Source organism: Genypterus blacodes, unplaced genomic scaffold, assembly GCF_046128005.1.
Source record: "Genypterus blacodes isolate CSIRO-AG114 ecotype Tasmania unplaced genomic scaffold, CSIRO-AGI_Gbla_v1 ptg000052l_1, whole genome shotgun sequence".
Taxonomy (NCBI): Eukaryota; Metazoa; Chordata; class Actinopteri; order Ophidiiformes; family Ophidiidae; genus Genypterus; species Genypterus blacodes.
Genome location: NW_027466864.1, coordinates 2953606 through 2980739, shown reverse-complemented (window position 1 = coordinate 2980739; position 27134 = coordinate 2953606). Strand labels below are relative to the sequence as shown.

Here is a 27134-nt window from a genome sequence, read left to right as displayed (position 1 = left end):
AACAGATTGGCCTCACCAAATGAATGCTTTTTCCTTTTATTAGTGTCTCCACATAAAATTAAAACTAAAATAGCAGACTAAATATGATTTTGTCTCGTCATATTGCATCACTCTGCAAGGCTCTGTCCCCAAACTATTTCTAGGATGTGTCTTTGTTTACATACATAAATACATTGACAACATTAAGCTATGCACATAATTAATATGTACAGTATTCATGTCAGACGGACAAGATGAATCGTATTACATAGATAGGTTTGTTGATTGACAGTAATAGTAGTCGTCTGTTTCGTTGTCGATGATCTTCGGCAGATCCATTCTATGTGCTCTGCTTCTATGCTTGGCCCCTCCCCTCCCTGATACGTTCCTGCTGACTTGAGGCACATGACCTGGCGTGTTTACACCTGCAGTGAGTCACAGAGACAATGACAGTAGCTAAACTGCGTGGAGCACCGCTACGAAACGGCGGGTCGAAACCGAACTGAGAGGCAGTGTTACCGGGGGAGAGGTTTACAGTGCTGAGGAGGGTGAAAGCCTGTCGGTAAGTTAGGGTTTAGCGGGACTGTGCTATTCGCTGATGCGGTGTGAGGAGAGAGGCTCTTCCGTAGCAGCAGCTGCTAAATTAGCATGCTTGTTTACTGCTTGTTGTAAGGTTAGCTCGCTTTAGGAGCACCAGCACCCTACTACGCAAACTGTAACGTACAGTTTGACTCGGCGAAAGAGTTTGTCATTATTGTCATCTTCTTTTTATCACTGTAGTTAAATTACATCTGACAGTCTCAGTTTGACTTTTGTTATATGTGTAGTAAATTCAATTTCATTTCACTCAGTGACATCTTAATCTTCGCTTAACTGATTCTATTCAGAAAATTAGGTTAAGTAAAAACAAATATACCCAAATGCCTTGCTGTTGGTGTGTGGGCTTTCACAGATGAAGAGAGCATATTTATTATAGGTACTATGTGGAATGATGACACTTTATGTCCCATTATTCAACCCTTAGCTCCAGACAGCTCCTGCCCCTCTGTCCCCTCAGAGGGAAGCTCTGTCCTCAGCCACAGTCCCCAAGAATCCAGGCTTCTACCATGGATGACACGGATGTAGAACGTAAGCTCTCCTCTCCTTTCCATTCCGATCCTCTCCTCTCCTCTTCCTCAGTATACTCCCTGATTTTGTTTTGTAGACTTCCTACACCTACAAATCACCACACCTGCTCCCAGCTCACCGGTCTTGTTTTGCAACTCTAGTGTGAACCTTGTCAGAACATGAAGACTGAGTCTGGAAAAATCCTTGTTTATTTATGCGAATCCATGTACTTGATCTGATCTGTCTTTTGTGTCTCATAAGAATTTTGCTGTTGTGCTGTGTTTCCTCAGGCCATCCTGTCATTCAGCTGAATTTCAACTGTAGTCATTTTTAAGGATTGATCTAAGAGGGCTTTGTTTTTACCCTAACCATTTTTGCCCAGGAAATCATGCTGAACATTTTACCCTTTAAGTGTGGTGACTGCATAGTGAGCTAATCTCAGTAGTCAGTAAGAAATTGTGTTGGATGGTTAAGTACAACATTAAAGAGTAATGTTGCACTGGTGTCTATTCCCCTTACTGTTGTAGCTCCACAAAAACAAATGCTTCTAAGGTTGCACAACTGCACAGAGCTAGAAAGAGCAAACATTCTGCACAATCATTTAATGAGTGAGACGGCAGACCATTTAAGGATTTAAGGGAAGTACACCCATTGTTGGATTTGAATTCATTTTCAAACTGGCCTAACTTTTAACAGGACACTAGTGAATAGTAGCTTGTGGAGGTTTCTGATCTGTATATCTCATACGATGTTGGACCCTGTATTGCAGATGTAAGAGGGATACTTTTTTCTGTAGCTGTTACTCTGAACTTAGCCTTTCGTTCAGCTGATCTCAAGGTGCTTAAGCTTGATGACTATGCATTTCTAAATGCTGTTTTGTGTCTATGCATCTATGTTTACTCTATTTTTCAGCAAAGCCTACCACTACAATATTGTTTCTACCTATCACATGCTTCATATGTGTCTCTTATCTGCTTTGTTCGTACCCTAGAGGTGACCTTGGCTCTCCTAGATGCAGCCAATGACAAAGACTCAGTAGTCCAGGAGCAGGTCAGAAAGTCCATGTTGACTCTGGGAAAACAGCAGCCTGACAGAGTGTTAGCAATGTGTCAGGACTACCTCCTCAAACACCCAAAGGTAAAACCTGTCAAACCCCTGTCAGATTGTCAGACATGAGTCAGGGCTACCAACTAAAACACAATTGTGCTGTGACTTGTTACTTGTGCCGCTGCTATATTCATTATTCCTTAATCACACCTCAGCACTTCAGCGTTAGTCAAATCAGATTTTTGAATAATAATATAAATGAAAACGGTCTGGACAAAATAATTGACACCCATTAAATGTGATAATAGATATTTGCCCCATAAATACATGTGACTACAGAGCCCTGACTCATTATGTCTCTATATGCAATGATGCAATGTCTTATCATGCCGTCACGGCCCTTGGCCTTGTGATCATGCCAGGGAAAGTCTCTTTGTACTATATCACATAGTTCAACAGATGTCTTTTTCATTAATATGTTGTATTAAATGATTTTGTATTTACTAGTTGGTCCACAAGAAATCCAACTACAAACTTAAATTTGACTGAGTGTGTAGAATGTGACAGTGTAGGTAGCCACATAAATCTCTACATATATAAGACCACATTGCTTCATTGTTTCTCCTGCAGGTGAATGATTTATGTTCATTGGCATTCCTGCCCTTGTTTTTCTTTTCTTCATTCCTCTCCTCCAGTTGGTAGTGAGCCACAGAGTTGTTATCCTGCAGACGATTGAACTAATTGTAAGCAGCCGAATAGAGGACATCAGCTATCCAAAGATAAAGAGCATCATCTCCTTGGCCTCAGATGAAATGACACGGTCCAAAGTATGAGAATTATTTAGTCTTTTTTTGTGGATTATAGCATTTTGACTACATTTGAATTTTGAATACATTTAATATTTTACATTTAGAGTGCAAATGGATAATGGCAAAACATTTCTCATTCCTTACTTATATGCCTTTATTTGCCGCATGATAAATGATATCCCCGATGATGAAATGTTTGAAACTTAATGACTCAATGTATTGTTATTATAATAAGAAAATGTGTAAATGAAAAGGCTGTAGAGGATGTGGCTGGATTTACAGTAGAGGAAGAGCTGAGTTCATTAGCGCACAAAGGCAGCAAAACACAGAACTGAAAAACAGATGTTAACCTTTGATGGAATGTCCCTGCCATTCATGCACTGTATGTCCATGCTGCCATTTAGGTTCCATATCTTCCCTTTTATTGCTAAATATTAACGTTAAAATTTTAGCAGTGCTACCACTAACTTCTGTCTGATGTTACAACACATTTGGATTCAGCAACGGTACACATTTCACACTTGCCTTTTTGCAGTGTCAGTCAGGAAGTGACTTCTCACTGTGTTGTGTATGTTGTTATGTTGTCATGCAACTTGAACAGTAATGAACATGCTTCTGTATTACCTGATCCATTGTGATCAGCTAGCACCGGCAATGGATCTGAGAAGGTTGTGAATCTATACAGTATATGATCATGGTTTTTATTTTCTTCCTTTTTCTGCTGTTACTGAATAAGGTACTTGGCAGTTGCACAAAAATAGTATTTGACATCAGAAGACAACATCTCTGTCTTCCCTGCACCCATTTTAACTGTTGTCTTCCTGGCTGTCTGTTTCTGGTTCACATAGGAAGTTGTTCCTGATTGGCAGCAGGCAGCCAGTAATATCTTGGTTGCCGTGGGTAACAAACACATCAATGACATAATGGAGGAAATACTAAGCAAGTTTCAGCCCGGGGTCCTGCCACACTTCTTTGTCATCCAGACACTAGCCAACCTTTCCGATTCCAATGGTAGTGCGCACACACACACACACACACACACACACACACACACACACACACACACACACACACACACACTTTTGCAATTAGTCTCAGCAGGATGAAATCTTCCTTTATTATTGTATAGATTTGGAAACATAACTAATGATTTGCCCTCATCATTGTCCTCTTCCCCTTGCTCTCCAGTTTATGGCATGGTGCCCTTCCTCAATGCCATTCTGGGCACCATGTTGCCCATGCTAAGCTTGGCCAAACAGGACAAGATGAGGTGGATCTTCTCCTCTGGTAAGAAACACCCCACATTGTTCTTAAATTTGATTGTACCTTCAAAATATGCAACTCTTACTTTACCATTTCTCTATTACTCTTGTCTCTGCCCTTTCCACTGTTTTTCTTTCTGCCTTTCCAGCTCTGTGTCATTTCAGTGATAGCATCTTAGAGTACCTGGCCAACCTGGATAAGGCTCCAGATCCCACGGTCAGGAAAGACACATTCTCCAGTGAAATCTATGCTGCTTTTGACATACTCTTCAATAATTGGTTACAAAGCAGGGACTCAAAGGTAAGGCCATTATAATGCAGTATAATTTTACATAACTGAATTTCAAAATGCAGAATCAGTTCATGCACAACGATCATTCGCAGGATGATGTGAGGGGTCATCTCAACATGGTTTGATAATTGGTAGACAGCAGACCACACATTGGGCACTTAGACATTAAGGTAGTACTTTGTGAAGCTACTATGAAAAAGATCAGAGAAGCTTAAGTAACTTAAATTGGTTAGTAGCCTTTTGTTGATTCCCCATTTTAAAAAAAACTTCATGCTTGAGTGAAAGTAAAGTAAGCAACGATGTAAAGTAACAATGATGAATACTAATACAGATACTTCACTGTAGGCAAGCCAACCAAAATAGTCTCCACAATTGCAAGAGTCAGGTAAAGAAACGCCTTTTGAAAAATGACAAGGTATTGATTGAGTAAATGTTGAAGTCGGCAGTTTCTGAAACAGCAAAATGTAAGTTTAACTTGATAACCATTAATGTTTTTGATCTCTTAAAGCCTCTAATACAGTGTATCATACTTCCTATGTAATCCTAACCATTTAACCACTGTGCCCTCGTGCTACATTAGTGAAAGCAGGGATCCTATTTGCCCCAATTACAGTTAACAGCCTCAACGTTATTAACTTATTAACATGAACTTATTACTTGGAGCAACTTCATATGTTTTTGTGTAGGCTATATGTGAACCATGCTCTCTCATTCAGTACATTTCATGACATTGCCCTGAAAGAGGCGTCACAGTGGTATTTCTCCATTTTCATGTCATGGATGCATGAAATACAGAGACAGAAATAAATAACTGTTTCAGTCTGACGCAGAATTTCTGCGGTTTGAAATCAGGGTGCTGTTTTCACAAATGTTAGTGATCGATACAAATTACATCTAGCCATCAGTTGGTCATTTTATTAAAGTGGAAAGTTTTTGCATTAATCATCTTTTCATCCGTGTCATGTCTGTCTGTGCGTTCCAGTTGAGGCTAACCGTGGCTGAGGCAGTGGGCTCAATGTGCCACCTGATGGCCAGTGATAAACTAGAGGAGCAGATTCCTAAACTCATCCCGGCTATCCTGTCCCTTTATAAGAAAAACAATGAACACTACGTCATCAGTAAGGTAGGTACAGACTGCAGCACCACACAGGCAGACTGCTCACCAATTATAAACTGCGATTCTTGCAGGCTTCCTGTGTGCTCTGAAGTGAGATTCAAAAAATGCTGATCTGGATGTTATAACCTCAAATAGAAGACGTGTGTCTTATATTACATTATGTATCCTGTATATCCTTGTATATCCTTTCCTCTTCCTTCTTCTCAGAGTCTGTGCCAAGTGTTAGATGCTTCTGTGAACATGGGCAGTAGGGTGCTGGAGACACAACTGGACAGTCTGCTCTTAGCACTGCATCAGCAAGTACGTACACAGTACAAATACACACAAATACCCCTACTGCTTGTCCCCCCTTCCATCAGCGCCTGCCATTTTTAGAAATCGACCGGATTATGAGCACACTTTTTTATTTGCTGTCTAATTCTTCTGGTGACTCGTGTTGCATTGATCTAATCTCTAATAGACACCCAAATTAGTTTTTTAGCAGCTGAAGTTAAATTGCGTCCCTATAAAAGGTTTTGATACCTTTTTTACTTCATTGATTGGTGTTGGGATTTCACTTTCACTGAGTTTTTCTTTATTTTCCGAGCTTGTTGGGAGTTCTGTGATGGACCAATTCCACCATTCATCTTTGCTCTCCCACTGTAATCCAGTCCTCTAGCTCTGTGTCTAAAGCACTGAAGGTCTTTGACATATGGATCACTCCTTTTGAGGAAATGTAGCATTCCTCGTGACCTTTCTTTTTAAAACTGTCAAATGATTGCCAGAGCCACTGTAGTCAGATGCTTTCATAACCTTGTGACTCAGCTTGGATCAGTGGCTTTAGTGTTGCAACAACCACAGTGACTCTGTCAACAGCAGATGCATACAGTATGTGCACTACAGGGTGTTTTCACTCACCCTTCAAAGGAATGCCCAATACCAGTGACAGCAGTCATATATATATATATAATTACACAATAGAATTGTCTAATATATATTTAGCACTATATTGTTTCAATCAGTACAGAGATTATTCAGAGTTTCATTCTAAGCATCTTAAACAATGATTGTTCCTTATTTGCCAACCTTAGCAGGCTGTGGGTGTAACAGGAACTATGTTGTGTTGTTAGAACACCATCTGTGCTCACTGAAGCTTGCTGTGGCATGACAAAGTTCTCAGCCAGCAAATGTACACACTATATACGCAGTGTAACTTTTTTGTGTGCCTTCCTCAGGTGTCGGCCCCTACGGACTACAGTAACCCTCCCACTGTCAAGAACCACAACGAGGTCCTGCGCTGCTTCAGCTTGCTAGGTAGCACGTGCTCATCAGGGATGCATTACAGCAGTTTGCCATTTCAGTGTGACAGTGATCATCACAGCCTCTTGTTTTCTCATTTAACATACATATACCAATGGAATCATTTTGCTATGTGTTGCTGTTGTCTGAGACTAGTTGTCCAGTAAAATATGTCCTGATGTTAAATGCAAATCCGAAAAGTTGAAACACCAAATGTAATAACTAAATTGTCAAGTCAAGAAATATAGGGGTTGGGAGCAGGAATTCACTGTTTAGCGTCAAATCAGGTTTATTTGTCTAGCCGAATACCACATACAATGTCTCAAAGGGCTGTACAGGCCCACGACAGACGGCTCCAGACGCAGCCCAGAGCTCTTCTCTTCTCAACTCTAATTTTAAAATGTACTGATGAGTGAGTTTAGCCGGTTCAGTGTGTTTGATCTCCTTGGCGTGTGATTCGTTTGTTGTACAGATTTACTGCAGCTTACTGCAGGGATACAGAGATACAGGTGTATTTACAGTGTTTAGAACCAGTGAAGTTTTATTCTAAATTCTATTTTTCACATAAACATTCCTTTTGAAGACCACTTCAGTGGTCTTCAAAAGGTCTGTGGCAATTAAATGGAACTGTGCTAAGAGGAGATTATAGTCAAAAAGCAGTAGGGCATTCAGTTTATTTTAGTTCTGTGCAGTCACAAGAAAAGTAATGAGATCATCCATTAGGAGGTTGGACTGGTTGAACCTCATGGTATAATGATATTAACTGTGACAGCTGCTTCCATGTCCTCATCTGTTTTTTTCTGTTGCTCTTAGTTGACCATTCAATTGACATTTTTCTGTCTTTCTTGCTTTCTCTCCTCTCGTCCTCTCCTTTTAGCAAACTCCTTCCCAGACCGGCTCGTTATGTTTGTTCTTCAGAAGTTGGAGAACAGTAACGAGCGAAGCAGGATGGGTTCCCTGGCTGTGCTACGTCACCTTATAAACTCCACAAGTGAGAAAATACACAGAAATGACTCATTAATAGTTTTGTCATTAGGGTGGTTAATAGAAAGAAAATGAATTTGCCAGGCAGTGTCCTGAGTTATATCAAGTAACTGTGTGTGGATCCGTGTGTGTGTGCTACAGCTTCCACTATGGAGAGCAAGAGGCTCCTAATTCTGTCCAGCATTAGACAACCAATGGCTGACCACAACAACAAGGTAACACAAATGAGGTTTTACCCTCATTATATAACAGCTGTCTCTCTCAGCATTTTTGTTTTCCTGAAGTTGCCAATGGCATTAGAATGGCTCACACACTGACTCACTCTATGTTTCTCAGGTGAAGAAGCATGTGGTCCAAGTGATCAGTGCCATGGCTCATCATGGCTATCTGGAGTTAGAAGGAGGGGAGTTACTTGTTCGATTCATTGTTCAGCACTGTGCCTTACACGACACCTATCAGGTAAAGATTGTGTTATTCTGCTGGGTGTAGCTTTGAGTCCTCCATCATAGTCTGTGCTGGATCTGTTCAGCCATAATCACAGGACTAGAATAAGTGACTTAGCTGCACCCTGTGTTGACAAGTTGTAAAGACCTACCCCTACAGGCTGCAGTGTTTATTGCACGTCACAAAAGTTAATCGACTATTTAATTGTGTTTTGTGTCTTCAGCGTGGCCAGAAGCCCACAGATCCAGAAGAGGTGACTGATGAGGCACTGAGGACTATGTGTGATAACAGTCTTCATCTTTTGACAACCACCGTTGGACGACTTACTGATGTTAGTATCCATATGTCTGTCCTCCTTTCAGTCTCTGTTGATGTACTCGTGTATGACTCAACTCGTTTAAGCCGTCGACATGAAGGGGTTTCAGCGTTTCCCAAAACCAGGAATTATATGGTGAAAGTGCCCAGGTCAACGCTCTACTTAGGGCTAAACTAAACAAATTGTCACCACAATACAAATGTTATGGACATTGCACCAGTTGTGTATGCAACACACTGAATGACCTTCCACCTTTACATTTAGAAGATTGTTGTCTTGTAGATCTTTAACTATAAGTCACTATCTAATACTAAAAACCTGTTGACATATCTGTTGGTGGAACTTTGAAGTCTCTTCATTTGTGTCTGGACTTTTTACTTTTAGAGGCAAGTTGGTGATGTTTATGTCACTATTGACTAACAAAATGTGCATTTGAAAAAAAAAAAAAAGATACCTTAGTGACACGCATGTACGTTTCTACTTAACGAGTAAGTTGGGACTGACTTGGTTATTGTGACTTGCTTAGTAAATCAGCATTACTGTGTTTCAGTAGACATCTGAGCTGAGATAAGATTTGCTTTTGTTGCAATTTTTGTGCCATTGAAACTTGTTTCTGGATTCAGTTGAACACAGCAAATGACACTCATCACCATGTATTTTGTTGTTTGTAGGTACTATGGCCCAAGCTGCTGTACTATTTGACCCCTCCGCAGTTTAGCAATGCCACCACTCCTCTGTGTAAGAGTCTGATTGTGCTGGGCAACAAGAAGAAAAACAACCAAGATGCAAGCTTAAAGATAGACTTCACACAGCAAGGTAAGAGTACACTTCCTGAACAGATGATGAATGAATGTATGACAGTTTACCTGGGAAATACAGTGTATTGTATTTTATGCTTTCTCCCCTGCAGTCAATCTGCCCTCCCCTCAAACTCTGATGATCAGGCTGCTGGTAAGTACAACCAACTGTATATCACACTCAAACAGCTTCGTTCCAAACACTGATGACATCGTGGCTACTGTAGTGATTCATTTGGCTGGCCTGCATATCCTTTTGGTCTTACATTTGGCCTCCATGATTGACAGATAAATAATACTCCAGTACCGGTGCTTGACGTTTGTGTTTTAAATCACCTACGTCATACATGTCAGATTGAGGGGGGGAAAAGCTTCTGATGTGAACAAGCACTGCATTGTAAACGTCAAATGATTGGGTTTGATGGAGTGTAGAACTAACAGACAGTCACCGGCTAGAGCAACCCTGCAGGCAGTCAACAGAATGTTTCATAAACTGTGACACACACACTGTGACACACACACTGTGACACACACACTGTGACACACACACTGTGACACACACACTGTGACACACACTGTGACACACACAGTGACACAGTGATGTTTTTGTTTAGATCCATGAACTGTAGGTGGTGAATGCATTCCACAAGAGTCACAACACTTTCTGTAGCCTCCCTGTGGAAGCAAATCACTAGCTTCACTTCTCTTCCCTCTCACTTAACAGAAGACCTTATGTCAGAGATTTATGCAAAGCAGTAGGATAATAGCAGATAGTTTCAGCCCACAATCACAGGTATTATAATAAACATATTGTGTTGTTGCCCCATGTTTTTTTCCACCATGACAAAATGTAACATTATTCTTTGAAAAAGAAACATTCTTAATGGGTGTCTATCTGTGTGTTTTTGGGTGTGTGTTGGTCATGTCCCAGGTGAATGCAGCGTTCCCATTCAATTGCAGAGATCATGGCGCTCCATCTCTCTCTCTCCTGCATGTCCTCAGTCTCAACATCCACCCCAATGCAGAAACTCTGTGGGAAAAGGAGATTCCTAAATTACTCTCAATATTAGATGGTATGAACGGACGTAAACACTTTTTTGTGTGTGTTGTTAAGTTATGTAATAGCTAGCAGTCTCACAGAAACTGATTGTAGTGACTGAGTGCTGTTGTTTCCAGAGTCAACAGCAGACTGTCTGAATAAGAAGCAATGGGATGAAAAACTATTGAAGGTATATTCTGATCTAATTCTTTTATCTATATCTTTCTTCTTCTTTATTATTTATTTTTGGTTATCTTTCCTTGTGTTATGCTACAAACATGGCTGAATATTCACATTTATTTAGTGTTATTGGGCCAGAATCATTGTTTCCCTACATTCATTTAGATTTCATTCAATCAAGAGAATTATGTGTTTTCTCATTTATGTGGCTGTTGTGATTTGGAAATCTGTAAATCTGCCTGAATGTTTTGACTGATATGTCGTTCTTTCTGCAGCTGTTATCCAAAACCCTGGCTACTCTAGATGATGACAAGTGGGTGTGTCAGTTGGCAGCTGAGTCCACACGATACCTTTCTACCTATAACAGTGCTTTAGAGGAGAAGGTAATTCCTTTCAGACACCTTATTTGAAATGAAGCACGTTGTGATTATCTGTTACTGTTGTAGGACTCACACTGGACACACCTGTAATATTGCTGAGGTTGTGGAAGTCATCTCACGACTCCCAGAATGAGCTTGCAACGTAGATATAATCACCGAGATACATGCATTAAAAAAAGATGATTTGTCTTTCTGTGCCCGTCTCTAGCGATTTTTGTATCGGTGCATAGGATTCACGCTCCAGCAGTGCCACAATAAGGAGGTGGTGAAAAAGCAATTGCAGCAAGTCCTCCTCACAGCACGACACGTTGATGCCCTGGAAAGAGAGGTAAAATGTCTGCCAGTCAACATTTCTGGTTTGAAATAAAGGTCCACGATGTGATTATTTCTTTGGTGTAGTGGAATTAAAATTGGATGGGTTTCTGTCAGACTTCAGTCTAAATTTAGTTTTCTCTCTGCGTGTGCTGGATGTCTCAGGGAGTAGCAATGGCCGTCGGGCTTTGTGCCAACAGCCACCTAGAAGGAACTCTGGCCAAACTAGATGAGTTCAGCAAGTCAGATGCCTTCAAGAAGTCCCCAAGCATCTTCAACCTGCTCAAAGTAAGACATGTTGGACGTATTCTTTGATAGCCTTTTTTGGTGAATGTTGACCTCTTACTTCTTGACAGCTGCTGTTTTACAATCCTGACCTTTGCTTCTTTATTTCCTCTGTCCATTTTCTTCTTTGATGTTGTTGTTTGTTTATTTTTGTCTTTCCTCTCCTTTCTTTCTCCAGGAACGCAATGATGTTGAGATAGAGAAGGTGAAAAGCACTTTAATCCTGTGTTATGGTCAAGTGGCCCTGAATGCACCTCCAGAACAGATAGTAACTCGCATCGACCGGGACATCCTTCGCTGCATTAGTAAACACTTTAATACCAAGGTAAGAACATTACTCGTGTAACTTCACATGGGAGACTTCTGGGAGACTTCTGTATAAGAAGTTGATCTTGGAGGTGAAATGGGTGTTTGTGTGTGAGCTGATGAGCATATCGCCTCTATTTCATACAGGTTCTGGGAATTAAAGTAGAGACTAAGGTATTGTCACCGGAACACAGGGATTCTTTGGCTCCGTTTTTCTCTATCGTCTTTGTTTCAAGCAGTCCTTGATCGTTAACGTTTTTCTTTTACAAATTTACTTCTCCCGTTCCTCTTTCATCTTTGTATTACTTCCTATGCTCTGCTCACTCGCTCAGGGTTGTCAAAAAAAAGTAATATTTCACTGAGATAGAGCATGGAATTATGGCGTTTTTCTGAATGGTCCACCAGCAGTCCATTATTTCTGAAACATGGACAGCAAATGCTTTAAACTGATGTGGGTCACTATTCAGTGCTTGATATAGGTTTGCAACAACCTTAGATACAGTGAGTGTTCACAGACTGTACGGCTCTTGATATAAGTTTAAGATGTCCGCAATTGTAAATCCTGTAGCGCTGTGATAAGTGAGAAGACTCGACCTCAGTGAAATCTTTCAATTAACCCATTAATGTGTGGTCAAAATTATGATATTACTAGTTTTCTAAACTTCAATCAGGGTACGTCAGCAACGTCACACCAATGCAGCATGATTAGGCAGTTTAAAGTTGCCAAAATTCAAATTTTCGATAAGTCTAGTATTTAGACTTTTATTCCACCTTAATTCCTACCTCTGAATCTGTAATGTGAATCACACAAGACCTCTTATTTTTGATTCCTCACTGTGCAATCGGATACATCTTCACATTCTTTCACTCAGCCACAGGGTGGTCACGTTTTTAAAAGTGAAATTCAGTTATCACCTTAATGCTGGCTTCCTTTCAAATTCATTTCTGTACAATTCTTCTCTCCAGATTGTATTATATGTGGACTCTCTTTTAATGGTTGACTGCTCTATAAACTGTTTTGCTTTGGGTGTGAAAAAGGCTTTGTAACATCCTACTTATCCTAACAGCAACTTAATGTTTCCAGGCCTCATGCTGCGCTGTTGTTTCTTAGATCAGATCCTGCAAGTGATTTACTTGTGAACCAATCTCCTTCTCAAATCACACAACTCTGATTTCAGACTTCTCTTCATCCAACGGCATGGAGGATCAATCTACAACTCTGTGCTGGATTGATTGTTGTTTTGGATGACTGAGTTTATTGATTTGATTTGTATATTCCTAGAATGATTTGGTTTTTGCTTATGCCTAACCCTTTCATAGAGTTGCATCTGTGTGCATACAGTGTGCCTTGCTGTTTCCTGCCATCTTGGAAAATGCAGTGTTCTATTTTCTTCATATTCAGTCCAATTGCTCGGTTAACCAAAATCTTTGGGTCTGTTTATGTACATTATTTTTCTGTCTTTGTCAATCCTGTACCTCTCCGCCCTGCTTTAGGATCTGACCATGAAACTGAGTTTGATCCAGAGTGTTGGGCTCATAGCCAGAGCCATCAGTGAGTGTGTGAAGAAACAAGGCTACATCTTCTCTCACAAACAGGAGCTCATTACTGTTATGCTGGTTAGTAGTAGAGTTACTTTCATCGAGTTCACTTTCTTGAATACAAATCATGAAGGTGTACATACATCTGTGTGATCTGTGGATGATGTTTCATAACCTTTCCATCTCGTTTCTTCTCTTTTCTACCCTGGTTAGGATTTCATCAAGGCAGAGCCAGCTGATTCTTTGAGGACTCCAGTACGCCATCTTGTGATGACAACCTGTGCCAACCTGATGTATCCTTCTCTTACATAAAACAAATCAACCGTTTCTGTGCTCTCGATACTTAAATCAGCAGTGCCAGTGAATAACAGTTTAGAATAATTGTTGCTTTATTTCTCTACAACTACAAAATGGTAAGAGATTTTAGGCCAAGTAAAGAAAGAGTTGATGTTGTACAAACAACTAATATGAAATATGTTAAAGAAAAAAGGCGTAGGAAATCACAGACAGACAGATAATGTTGGGTTTGTCCTTGTTTTTTTTACTGTTCCATTTCATACCAGGAGAGTGGGTTGGAGAGCAGGGGGGAAATTGCCTTTGCTGCAAAATGTGGGAAACTGACACAGCAAAATCAGTGATGTTTATTGCAAAAATCGAAAAAATAAATTGTGAAATCCTGGGAGGCCTGAGTTGAGAATAATGTCCTCTAAAGATTTTTCAGTATTTTATCCTTGACCCCAATTACTTACAGTCCCCTTGAGCCAACACTGAGCGAGAATGAGAGCTTTGACTTGCTAAAGGTGTGTGTGAACAGCACATTTTCTCTGCCAGCTGAGACACACACTCCGGAGAAAACTAAAGAAGAGGAGATACTGGACCCCAAACAGAGAAAGGTAAACAATTGAAAAAGACCTTCAATTATTTATTCTTATAGTAAAAGATTAAAGTTACATCACATATGTGTCACAAAATGTGGTTGTGTGGACATCATTTGATGTTCACACAAATGATAACACTCATAATCAGAAATCAAAACCTGTCTGATTCTGATCTTCCTCTACCAAACTAGTCATCCATTAGAAGACTTTGACAAAAAAAATGTAAAAAAAAAATCACTAAATGTTTAGTAATTGGACTAATTAAGAATTTTGTATTTCACCAACAGAATTCCTCAGAGGGGTTTGTGGACATTTCTGTAAGCCTTTCCTAACGTGATCATATTATCATATATGTCTTAACATGTCCTGAATATCTGAACAGACTTTATACAAAGACACCATGGCTGCACTAGAGGAACTGCTTCAGAGTGTCCTGGCCAAGGATCCCACCCCTGATGGCCTGCAGAGTGTCTTCAAGGTGAGGCCTGTGATTTTAGCCTAACCAGCTCTTTGGCGTAGTCATTTGTGTAATTCTCCTTGTACTGTTAATATAAATAGTGGCTCAGTAATGTTTTAGTTTATGAAGTTTATGTAGTATCTCTCATATTGTAATGTTTGTGAAATCTGAATTAACATGATTCTCTGTCCTGTTTAGCATGTTGAATCATGGTTGAGCTCAGGTCTTTACCATGAGAGAGAGAGGGCAGTGAGAGCAACAGCTCATATACTGGCTTATTACCTGGATAACCTGACTGTTAAGGTACACACACACACATATACACATATTTTGGACCTGCTTGAATATAATTTTAACTACTAACTGACTTTCTGTGCATCCGTTAATAGAACATGGTATCCTTCCACAACCTTGGAGCTCTGCTTGGCCGACTGTCTCCACGCTGTAGCGACCCTCACCCTTCTGTACGCACTGCTGCTATCAACTGTATATACACCCTGCTTAATATACAGCTACGATATGAAGGTCAATATGCATTATGATTAGAATTACTAAATGATGGTTCTCTTTCACCAAAGTTACGTAATGTATCCTTACCTCTCCCTGTTAGCATTTAAGTTTTTGTGAAGCTTGCTGTTTTAATTTTCATGTTTTTTATATGGGTGGTATATATACGTATACAATTTATTTATTTGTTTTGAACATCTCTGTGTGTAGGTTTCTCTTTAGATTATAAGGATGAAGCTGTGGAAGGATTGTTACCCCTGCGAGACAGGCTAGACAACCCTGATCACACAGTTCTCTACAAGACCTGCTCTGACCTCACCAAGGTACCTCAGCGAGGCACTGACTCATGTTGATTTAAAATAAATTAAAATTGTATTTTAATTGAATTAGCCCCACCCGGAAATTTCCCCCCAGTGGGACTGATGAAGGTGTATCTTATCTTATTTTACTTGTGTTTAATTCTCCTCTTTTCTCACCAGAAGACACACAAGCAATACATTTTATGTGACATATTTTGTATAATATTTTGTTGTTATACTCTTTTTCAAAGTTCTGTCTACACCTCATGCAGTGAAGGTCAATTTTTGTGACTGTATTTTACTGTGTAACAGCAATAACCAACACAGTATAACAGCTGAAACCAAGACCACAACACTTGCCATATTTTATATATCATTTGAGGGTTATAAAGTCAATATTTATTGAATCTGTACCTGTACATGTGTGAGTGTAAACGTCTGTTTTTCTCCCCCTGCTGCTCTGTGTGTCTCAGGTAATGAGTAAGCGTCTACCCCAGCAGCAGCTGACAACGTTGGTGTTCATGTTGTTTGAGGGCCTGATTGACACTCAGACCAACTGTTGCAGAGCCTCCTCTGTCATCCTAAATACTCTCCTGAAAAACAGAGGAGGTGCACTACAAGACCTGGTTAGAAAAATACACACACACACACAGAAAACACACGCACAGGCTTTCACAGCCCTCTTTGCTAAGGTCCTCTTGCATATAGAGCAATACATTGCAAGATACAGTACATTTTACAATACAGTGGTTTTCAGTTTCTGTCATTGTGTGTGTTCATGTGTGGTGTGTATGTTAGGTCCCAGAGATAATGGAGGTTCTCCACATGCGTCTGCAGAACATCACAGACGAGCAGGTCAGAATTCATGGTTACTAGAATGTCAATGTTAACTGTCCTTCATTGTACTTGGTTGTACATCTAACATCAACATCCAGTCATTGATCCATACACACCTGATTCACCCTGTCAGGGTTTGATCCCAATAATGACTGTAATAATACAATTATTTATCAATTGTACCTATTTCAAGGTAAGGGTGGCAGTTGGACAGACGGTCCTAATCTTGGCCTCTCAGCATCTACAGACTGTAATGAATACATTGATTAACCAGCCACTGCCATATGACAAGTATGTTACATATGGATCATGCAACACATTAATTACGATATCTTTTCAGTATTTCTTGCATCTCTTAGCAAAGTTTTTTTTGTTGAAATTGGGTTTTGCTGTCTGTCCATCCAGCTGGACCTGTGAGATGTGGATGGCGTTGGGAGCAGACCCGATCATAGCCAGTCAGATCATGGAGATGGTGATGGAAAAGCTGCTTATCATGGCACCCTATGTAGACAGAAAAGAGTCCATGATGAGAGCAGGGACAACAAAGGTGGCCACCAATCAACCACTGGCTGTAAGTCACACACACACACACACACACACACACACACACACAGGTATGAACATCACTGTCTAAAATTAAGCCACATTGTTTGTTTTTATGCATCGGCCATACATTTCTGATTTGCTGAAATCGCTCACAAATGTAGATCACTGGATCAACATGATTCTAGGCAGCATAGCACATTCCTCTCCTGAGGGGTACAATAGATGACGCATAGATGTACAATAGATAGTGACACTCACTCCACGCTTCATGCTCACATGTGCTTTGTGTGTGTATGTGTGTCGTTTCTTTCCAGATGACATGCGGTCTCAAAGAGCTGTTGTTAAATGGTCAGAGTCAGGCGTCAGCGGTCAATCTGTTCCCTCAGCTCTTCTCCTGTCTCACTATCAGACTTGGAGCCAGTGTTGGTGTTTCAGCTCCAAAGGACGACAATACCAAACATCCGATCTCTGTCCATGTAGCGGGGTGAGAGTCTGTCTTCTTATGTCTAGTAAAATGCAAATGAGATACCTATGTACTGTATATAATAAATAAGTATTGTGTGTTCTGCTGAATGTTTTGGTGTAATGCTTGTTTCTCTTGTGTCTCAGGGTCGCAGCTGACGCTCTGCGAATCATGTTAGCACGAGCCCAGTTAGATGACGTTATTAAGAAATTGGATGAGGATAATGCCTGGACAGCCATGAAGGAACAGAATACACATGCCACTGGAGTTACACTGCTAGCAAGGTATACATAAATACTCAAGCACGACAAGCGGATCTGCGTTATTTTAATGCAACAAATATGATCCATCTTTCGGACATAATAAGCTCCAATTCCAGTGTCATCAGGCATGTTTGTTATGTTCGTAGGGCAATAGCTAAGCATGCTGGTCCCAAGCTGCCCTCCATCGTGGAATGTCTGTGTCCATCGCTGAACAACATCTATGAATGCCAGAGAATCACTGTCACTGCTTTCTTCTCTGAGGTGATACACATACACACCATTTCCTGTGATTGTGAAATGATTATTATAATGGTGTTTGTTGTCCAGATACACTATCACCTACCATTCATTTAAATTACACACCATATGAACAGTCACAGTAGTGTGTTACTTGTACCTGCCCAAATCTGTGTTCATAGTACAAATATTGGTTTGTAAATGATCCTCCAGCTTCACTGCAGAAATGGAAATGCGTGTAGTGACCATGAAAAAGACGAGATGTTTTTTTCCTCTTTGTGCAGCTCTTAAACCATCACGTGGTTACTGAGTTGCTGTTGATAGACGTGTTGATGAACAACATGATGGAGAGGATATCAGACCCCTGCTGCACCGTTCGCATGTTAGCTGTGCGGGGGCTTGGCAACATAGCCATAGGATCACCTGAAAAGGTACTGTACACACACACACACACACACACGCACACAATCTGTGCAGGGTTTGCATGTTGTCCGTGTGTTTAGGTTTCTTTTGTGGTTTTCACAGGCTCTGATCCAAAAAGTGTCTCATGTACACTTTCCCTCGTTTAGTTACACTTTGTCCTTTCTCTCTTTCTCTGTTTTCATCTAATTTCTTACCAGGTGAATAAGTATGCCAAGGAGCTGCTGGCAGCCATGAGTTCAGGCATGGAGGAGAAGGATGATCCAGGTAACCTCAGTTTTGCTCATGAAAAGTATACTCTAGATATCTTATACTCTTGGGTACATCCATTTACGTGGCTACATCATTCTTGTGCCTGTGAATTGATGCCAAACTACTCTTCATCTCTTTATGCAGGCAAACTGATTACCTTAGAGGCCATGTCCGGTCTGTCTAAAGTGCTGCTCCATCTGGACAAGAAGAATGTGCATCTACTCGTGGTCTATATCTTTATGAAGATCAAGCCATTTCTTGAGAATGTAAATTTTTCTTTTACTTTCTGTTTGTGTGAAATCTCTAGCACCAATAATGGAAGATAGTGAGATTTTGTGGCAGAATATGCTCAAACTCTGATTGTTTGATGTGATTTGACCAAACTGTAAAACAACAGGCAGTCTTCTGTAGTGATGTGTTCTAGGATGATCAATTGTGACAGATAGAATTGAAAAGAGGTGAGAGCACACACGGACTCTGTGCCTCCTGTGCTCCTCTAGGAGAACGACGAGATCCGCTGTGCGTCCATCCACCTGCTGGGGAATCTGTCCAAGTTTGGCTCGGGTGAGCCACTTTTCAAAGACCAGATTCACAATGTTCTGGTCAGCCTGCTGTTACACCTGGTCGACCCAAACCCACATGTGGTCAAGGTAGGAAATGACAACACACACACACATACGGATCAAATGGTCAAATTGTGCAGCACAAATATGTATTCTGTCTGTATCCAACGGTGTGTCTGTGCATCCATCTGTGTCCAGGCATGCAAGTATGCGATGCGCGTGTGTGCTCCTGTGATGGGATCAGAGCAGATCACAACCATGTTTCAGAACCACCTCCATGAAGACAAGAGCCTGCACTATGGAGAGTTCATCAATGACCTCACCAAGTACCTGGTAAGAGCAAATATAACAAATAAAATATAATGGTTGAACTACTTATGCTGGCGGTGCTTTCATGTTCTGCTCATGTTTTGTGTTTTGTAGATTCAAGACTTTCCTGGCATGCTGAACTTCTACCACATCTCAGTCATCCAGTTCTTCAAGAGCAACTGGTCTGAGGTTAGAGGAGGAGCTGCCATGTTTATCGGTATGAGTACGACACTCACTGACACTCACTACAGTATATGTAAGCTTTGGTGCCTTAAACAGTTTTTTGGCGATAACTGACAGAGACAGACAGGTAGCGGTTCTTGACATAAGCAATATAAGGTAATAAGAGCAACATGTTGAAATCATGTGACATCCATGTACCTCCGCCCTGCTCCATTTCAGCTTGTGGTTGCTTTCTTCTATAATCCTCCACTACACTCACCCAGCAGCCAGACATTACAGTACACAGTGCAAGAACACGAGTATCACTAGTCATCAGAGTAGCCTACCATCAGAGTAGCCTACCTAGTGAAAAGCACAACCACATTGGGTTTCACATTCTTTCTTCATAAAGACAGCATCAGGAAAACGATCGAGGTACAACAGTGTGTGATTGTACCATCGTGTGCTTTCTGCCGTAGCTCAGTTCATAGGGACTCAGCTTGGGGATGGATGGGCGCCGGTTCGAGTCCCGTATGGACCAAGACAGTGGACTGGCAGCTGGAGAGTTGCCAGTTTGCCTCCAGGGCACTGCCGAGGTGCCCTTGAGCAAGGCACCGAACGCACAAACTGCTCCACAGGCACCGTATCATGGCTGCCCTGCATTAAGTGCTTCTTCTTCTTATAACATGATCTGTGTGTCTATTCTCTCAGGGTTTCTATTGGGGAACCTTCCAGAGGAACATCTCTCCCACCTCAACATGGGCACCATCACTAATGGTTTGCACTGCACAGTTTTCATTTCCTTTAAACTGCTCTCGTATCCAGTGCTGATGTCATCTGTGTCTTTAATCCTCAGGTCTTGTGATGTTGCTTCAAGATCCAGATCCTTTGGTGAGAGTGAAGGCTGCTGAGGCTATGGGACACTTCCACTGACACACACACACACACACACACACACACACACACATACACACACATATCAGTGTTTCCTCTAAGTGTACTCACAAGTGGCAGGTCCCTACTTTCTGGTGAATATAAAGTTTCTGAAATAGTGAACTGATATTTAGACTTTAGCTCTAGTACACTGAAATCTTTAGACCCCAACATTTAAAGTTGGAGTCATAACAAGAAACATATTGTAACCAAACACAAGAGGAACCTACATTATAATCAAAATTGGGACCAAAATAGGAGCAGACATGGAGCCAAAAAGGAACATTCCCACAAAACGCTGATATTAAAACACACAGACACATTTTAGCTTTGTTTTACTTTTTTGTCGCTTGTCTAAGGTACTTGAATTAAAGAAGGAAGTCTTAAGGATATTTAGTGACCAAAGACTGTTGCTGTATATACATAGCATCTACCTGAACAATAGATCTAATGAATTCCATCAGTATGTTAGTATCACAGGCTGTTAACTGTGTTCTGCCAATAAAATATAGTACACAAGTTTCTAATGCAAAGACTTGAACACACTTACAGAGCAGATTTAGTTTCTGCGGGTATCATGAGCAAATAATTAGAATAATGCACAGTTAAGGTATATGTCCAGTGTGTGATAGAGCTATCCCACATGGTTGGGGCTGGTAGTTTAAATGTGTTGTATATATTCATACCAGCAAATTGTTTTAAAGCTTCATCCCTGATAGTAAAACATTTTAGATCATGTAAGTGTGCAGCACTGCAAATAAAATAAATAATAAGTGAATGTGAAGTCTAGAATAGAAGCAAACACAAGAATTCTAAATGTACAGATTGAACAGATGTAAACATGTTATTGAGTTTGTTGTTGTTGGGTGGAGGATGCAGTTTAAATTCTCATCACATTGCTGTTTCCAGATCAACATTAGACCGAAATAGTAGCCAAATACTTTTGTAAGCACTTAGTCACTATTTCTATAAATCTAGTGGAGTTGCGTCGCGGTACCTTTAGTTAAAACGTGAACTGGTTCATTCAGATCTGATTGATCGACTGCAAGTCTTTCCTCCCCTCTGACCTGCAACTCTTAGACGTAATGTGTGTGTACGTCACTGCCACCACCAGGACTTTAGCTGGTGCAGCATGATCATTGTTTTGGTACACCTCAGATGGCTGCATGGCTCACTGTCTAGTTAATCAGCAGGTATATCATTAAATTTCACATGAAGTGCCACAAGAGTGTTCGGCCATAAACATGTCCAAACATTAAATACAACATCAGTATTCTGTAGCAGCCATCATAAATGTACCAGCCGAATGATAACTTGCTCGGGAGGTTCCTTTTTCTTTGCCCTGGTCATTGCAGCAAGTAAGAAACTGACAGGTGGGAGCATCATATCATGTTGCTCTCTCCACACTCAGACTTTTTGCTCTGTAACTAAACTAGCCAGAACTTTATCAAATAAGGATTCTGAACCAGCCAGTTCCGGCAAATAAAAAAGTTTCTTCTGTGTTGCTAGGTAGAACAGACAGTTACAGCCGTTGTGGTGCCAAATGTTTATTTTTAACATGTATTTGTATTATAGCAGCACTATAAAGACTCTAGTTATGTCGTTTCCTTTTGCTTTCAGTGCCCTTATTGTTGTTTTCATGTGATTGTACCATTTAATAGTGGAGGGTGCATAAAGAGGTTTACAGTTGCGGGTTCACAGGTCTCTTATTATCTTGTACATTTTTGACTGTGTTGTACTGTATATTAAGATGTGTGTACATGCAACAATGATGTGTATAATGTCCCCTAACTGATGGTCCTCCAATGCCATTGAGGATGCATATCAGATTGGACTCAACTTGGAGTCCCCCTCAGTAGCATTGGAATTGATTCTGTGACAAACTGTCCACTGCAGAATTTAACAAATGGTAGCTATGACATCAGGTGAAAGCAATAGATTATTTGAACGTTTATAATCACGTGTGTTTGTACCTGCAGTTTGACTCTTTCTGTTGCACTATGACGCCCTGTAGCAACCTGCAGTCCCTGATGTAAAAACCTGAGCAAAGAAGGCTATTTTTTAAATATTTGGCGAAGTAGGTAGCAAAGGTTGTGCTTATTTTGATTGTTTGTTTGTTTTTTTGTCATTTTCTGGTGATGACCCACGTTATCACTCTCCAGCTCACTGATGGTGTAGTGAGGATAAATGTACTATGAATCAAGTCTTTTTCGCAATCCACAAAAATATGACAGTGCTTCACAATGCAGGAGTGGAGAAACATGTTTGTTCTTGGTCTCTGATTGATCATGTGAGACACCTTTTCATTTATGTAGAATGCAAATCGTTTTAACAATATTTACCATTTCCAGGGTAGAACAGGGACAAATGTCCCCTCTGAGATCTTTAACACACAGGGACTTGAGGCGTCTGGCACTTTCTGACACTATGGCTTGTACATAGGGTGAACAATACAACAATAATTAGTGTCCTGTTCATCTGTATTTTAAAAGCTGTAATGAACTTTATACCAATGATGTGAATGTTGTATGTCCTCTGTACGTGTGATTATTGGATGTGTTCATTTCAGACGGCCTACTGTGTGAATGTGCAAGTATGTTTGTCATTTTTCGTGTCTTCATGTCAGAGGAGAGTGTTGATGATGGCAATCATTGTATTTAAAACGAAGAAATAAACCGATCCGTTAAACAATTTTGGTGATGTAAATTTCTTCAATGAACCCTTTCTTATTTTTAACCTGGTTACACGCTTTCCTGTATCCCTTCCATCAATTGACAAAATCTGCTGGGTTGTCTGTGTCCATTTTTGCATCTCTGTACAATGGACTACATGTATTTTCCTCTTCACCCACATGGGTTCAGCATAGAGCCATGTGTGATGTGAGAAAGAATAAAAAGATATATGTGTAGAATAGTTCAGGGTCAATATGTCCTAATACCATAACAACATAGTTCATACAGAATTTGGACAAATGAGAGCAATAAATGAGGTGAAGTTAAATCACCTCGACCAGACTGAGTGCAGCGTTTTCCCCACTGCTGCATTTTCTTCCTCACTTTATCTAGAAACATTGTTCCAGTGCTTCTAATGTTTCATGTTGTAAAAGAAAATCTAAATATACTTTGATTCAGTACTTATTTGGGGCAAACTATGGGAATTAGTTTTTAAAGTTCATATTGTTCATGAAGGAAGTAAACATGCAGAAGAAACCTCTTCCTTATCTTAAAGGAATTGTAACGCACTCACAATGTTGAATGTCAGTGGAAAAAGTGCAGCAGTGGGTTTGTTCATGTGTGTAAGTATCTTTATAACTCATCTGAGAAAGACACTTTTTTGCTGTCTCGCCTACTTAAAGGTCACTGTTTTATGAACGGTACAATGAAATATAGAAACTTCCACGACAATCCCAACCTGTCCTCAAACAGTATGACGTAATCAAGTCACGATTTGTGTGGCTGACATCGGATTCCACGAAATGTAACAAACATGACGTGGGTGACACCGCATTTCCAACATCACAGAAAATCCTGCTTACTGCCTTTTTTTTAAATTTTATTTCTTTGCTGCCCCATTGTAGTAGAGTTATGTGTGCGTTTGTGTGAATTGAGGACTGTTGCTGTGTGTAGGGAACATGTAACTCTCAGCCTCTCCACTCAACTTTTGAATGTGCTCGGCACTGCAAATTTAAATCTATTTGAATTTTGTTTTTAAAAGTCCATTTATTAGAATGGACACAATGAGAGGCAGTCAAAGAGCGCCACCTTTAGGGTGACTGGTGCTTATTATTCTGCAAAAGACGTGAGTGCAACAGTGAAACTACAGTGAACCACATCTATTCAAATTTTGCAGCAAAATGATAGGAAATATCGAAAAACAAAGACACTTTCTGGTTCTGCGTCTGAATTTTTGTGAATATTTAGCAACATTTTAGGAGGAAGATGAGTATATTCTTATGATGTCAGTATAACGGGCTGTGAGTGTGAATGCAGTTCAGTCTTCTTCTAAATAAATGTACTTTTTGATGATTTTATTATATGTATTCTTTATATTTATTTTCTGTCATAGCCTGCTTCTCCTCCTGTACTATCAATGAATATAATAATGATCACAAATAGATGAATAGCAACAATGAAATAAAGAGAAACATTCCAGTTATTTTCATCAAAAATCATTCATATACGCTCATTTATATCGCTTCATCTCAATTTTACAAACAAATTTACATGGGATACATCATATTGTCTATTTTGTGGAGACAATTTCCAAACTAGCGGCATGACTTTATATTTTCTGCACAGCTGATATTTTCATAGAATCATTTACTTGATCTGATCATCATCATTTAAGTCTCTACTCCTCATAAAGATTTAATTCACTTGTGTACAGGTAGTGTTTTCCACTTTGTATTTAATGACTTGACTGAATGTTGTAGTCAGATTGTTGTGGTAATATGGAGAATATTATTCATGCACTATGGGAAACTGAATGACATTAAATGCTTATAAGGAGCGATATCCATAGACTCAAAATCAGAGAGCTGAGTTCTTACTCTCCATCCAGGATGTGACTATACCACATGCTTGAGTGCAGAAAACTTCATAATCTGCATTATGCACTAATTTGCACTGCTGACATCCAAAGGGAAATGAATGTTTGATTAGAGTTTGAATAAATCTGTAAAAGCCAGCAGAAACTAAATGACTGAATCAAGTGAATTGCAAGCGGACTTAACAATAAGAATAAGAATACATCAACAAAGACTAAGAAACACTCCTTTATTTTTTAAAACTTGTTTTCCAATGACTCCCAAGCATCTCACATAGACACATTTTGATGGACAACACTAATGCTCTGCTTTCCACACTGCACATTTTAGCCCCAGGTTACGTCCCCATACAGGATTAGAGTGAACTGCAGAATGAAATCAGGTTATTTCAGCCTGATTCTGCCTCTGCTTTTCAATATTGAATGACATTGTTTCCTTTCGTTTCAGATGGTGTGAGCAAAGACTCAAAATGGATCATAAAGGTCAAATTTAAGCATTCAGACTGTAATGGCTGCAAGTTTCACTTTATCTCACTGGGGTGATGCTGAACCTTTGGCACATCATCTTGCTTGATTCTTCAATTCTGAAAAGAACTGAAAAGCTTTTTAAATTCCATCCATTCAGAAAACCTGAATGCTACATCTTCATTCAGACAGGAGAATAATTAACAAGAGCACATTTAACTTGTGTTTGACCCATATTGGACTGAAATGTTGTCACTCTCCCTGCTTTCATACAGCTGAACTCATTCTATCATACTGGGATATGTGCAGTGTGAAAAGGTAATTATTGATTGTGGCCTAATGATTTCTATTGGCGGTGTTGAAGCTGTAGTTAGTATTCATATTCCTCGGCGCTGCGTCTTCCGAAGTCCATCCAGCCCTGGTAATCTCTGTCCTTTATCCTGTGGCCTGGGCCTAAACCACTGGCTCTGCTTGTGAGGGAGGATCTGGCCTGATCGAGGGACCCTGGAGGAGAGAGAGAGAAAGAGAGAGAGCGGAGAAGGGAGGGAGGGAGAGTGAGATACAGCAGAAATGGGTATGAGGTAAAGAGATGAGGGGATGAAGATGTGAAGGGATGGTGGATTATAGAGGGATGAAGAGTCTTTCTCCTCTCCTCTCTTCTCTTCTCCTCTCACCTTTCCTGTACATCAGTGTGGCCAGGAGCTCGTTCAGTCTGTTGCGAGTGTCTGAATCCAGTTGAGATTGCTTGTAATTGGCAAGCTGCCCTGAGAGGGGCGCCGGGGCTGAGCGGGCCAGGCGTGTGCGGTCCGGTGAGGGTGCCAGTGGGAGATCTGACACTAGAGCCTCACTCGCAGCTCCCTGTGACTGCAGAACAGAGGGGAGGGGAGGTAGTTGTTTCCTGTCATCTCAGATCAATACAAGACAGCGATTTAGTCAATGGTGAGCAGTGTGTTAGAGTGTGAGATGTTTAGTGTGAGTCTCACCCTGGATTGTGTGGGCAAACTCAGAGAGCCACTGGACAGAGCAGCCAGGAGAACACACACACAGATACCTACATTCATGGCTGGAGAGAGAGAGAGAGAGAGTGTGAGAGAGAGAGAGAGAGAGAGAGAGAGAGCAAGAGAGCGAGAGAGAATTTTCTTCCACATTTCATCTTTTAGACCGTGTCAGCATATGTATGTACACACAAACACATACACACACATACAGAGATGTGTACGCTGTCAGCATTAACAGAATCCCAAAGGAAAAAAACACCAATTATTTCAGATTTTCCTTCTGGCTGTTTTCCCTCAGTGTGAGCATAACAGGACCGGATCGATAATCACACTCATAATCCTCTGGCTTTTCTTAACATTACATTTGATAGAGTTTATATTGAAAATGCAAACAGTGAAACACCCGGTGAGCAGCAGCAGTAGAGGCACGCGCGCACACACACACACACACAAACACACACACACACACACACACACACACACATACACATACACACACACACACACACACAGGTGTCAGATCCACT

General features: G+C 40.5%; 2 protein-coding genes across 2 annotated transcripts; one reads left to right on the top strand and one right to left on the bottom strand.

Annotated features, from left to right (window-relative positions):
- Positions 1-385: 385 nt before the first annotated feature.
- Positions 386-23290, top strand: mroh1 (maestro heat-like repeat family member 1). Its single transcript, XM_076150355.1, has 45 exons — positions 386-541; positions 1004-1107; positions 2078-2223; positions 2829-2960; positions 3791-3953; positions 4131-4229; positions 4354-4505; positions 5479-5619; positions 5821-5913; positions 6828-6906; positions 7769-7882; positions 8017-8090; positions 8212-8334; positions 8543-8650; positions 9307-9451; positions 9546-9586; positions 10364-10505; positions 10609-10661; positions 10927-11034; positions 11240-11359; positions 11509-11631; positions 11807-11953; positions 12082-12108; positions 13429-13551; positions 13687-13766; positions 14225-14366; positions 14734-14829; positions 15007-15111; positions 15198-15333; positions 15526-15638; positions 16088-16240; positions 16413-16469; positions 16645-16742; positions 16857-17022; positions 17312-17481; positions 17607-17744; positions 17870-17984; positions 18245-18391; positions 18581-18647; positions 18777-18898; positions 19133-19282; positions 19394-19528; positions 19619-19721; positions 20378-20443; positions 20523-23290. Exons 2-45 carry the CDS (start codon positions 1086-1088, stop codon positions 20597-20599), a joined length of 4911 nt encoding a protein of 1636 aa, XP_076006470.1. The 5' UTR covers positions 386-541; positions 1004-1085; the 3' UTR covers positions 20600-23290.
- Positions 23291-25863: 2573 nt separating this feature from the next.
- On the bottom strand, positions 25864-26670 carry LOC143000898 (cholecystokinin-like). Its single transcript, XM_076150377.1, has 3 exons — positions 26593-26670; positions 26284-26473; positions 25864-26113 (listed from the first exon to the last, which is right to left on the bottom strand). The coding sequence occupies exons 1-3, from the start codon at positions 26668-26670 to the stop codon at positions 25980-25982; spliced, it is 402 nt and encodes a 133-aa protein (XP_076006492.1). The 3' UTR covers positions 25864-25979.
- Positions 26671-27134: the final 464 nt, after the last annotated feature.

What these genes read in the sequence shown, in the direction of transcription:
- mroh1 (XM_076150355.1), top strand. Translation starts at nt 1,086, where the DNA reads ATGGATGACACGGATGTAGAAC. An exon ending in GAGGTGCACTACAAGACCTG is followed by an intron (nt 16,241 to 16,412) that starts GTTAGAAAAATA and finishes TGTGTATGTTAG; the next exon opens with GTCCCAGAGATAATGGAGGT. An exon ending in ATGACCTCACCAAGTACCTG is followed by an intron (nt 19,529 to 19,618) that starts GTAAGAGCAAAT and finishes TGTGTTTTGTAG; the next exon opens with ATTCAAGACTTTCCTGGCAT.
- LOC143000898 (XM_076150377.1), bottom strand. Translation starts at nt 26,670, where the DNA reads ATGAATGTAGGTATCTGTGTGTGTGTTCTCCTGGCTGCTCTGTCCAGT. An exon ending in GTTTGCCCACACAATCCAGG is followed by an intron (nt 26,474 to 26,592) that starts GTGAGACTCACA and finishes TCTGTTCTGCAG; the next exon opens with TCACAGGGAGCTGCGAGTGA. An exon ending in CACACTGATGTACAGGAAAG is followed by an intron (nt 26,114 to 26,283) that starts GTGAGAGGAGAA and finishes TCTCTCCTCCAG; the next exon opens with GGTCCCTCGATCAGGCCAGA.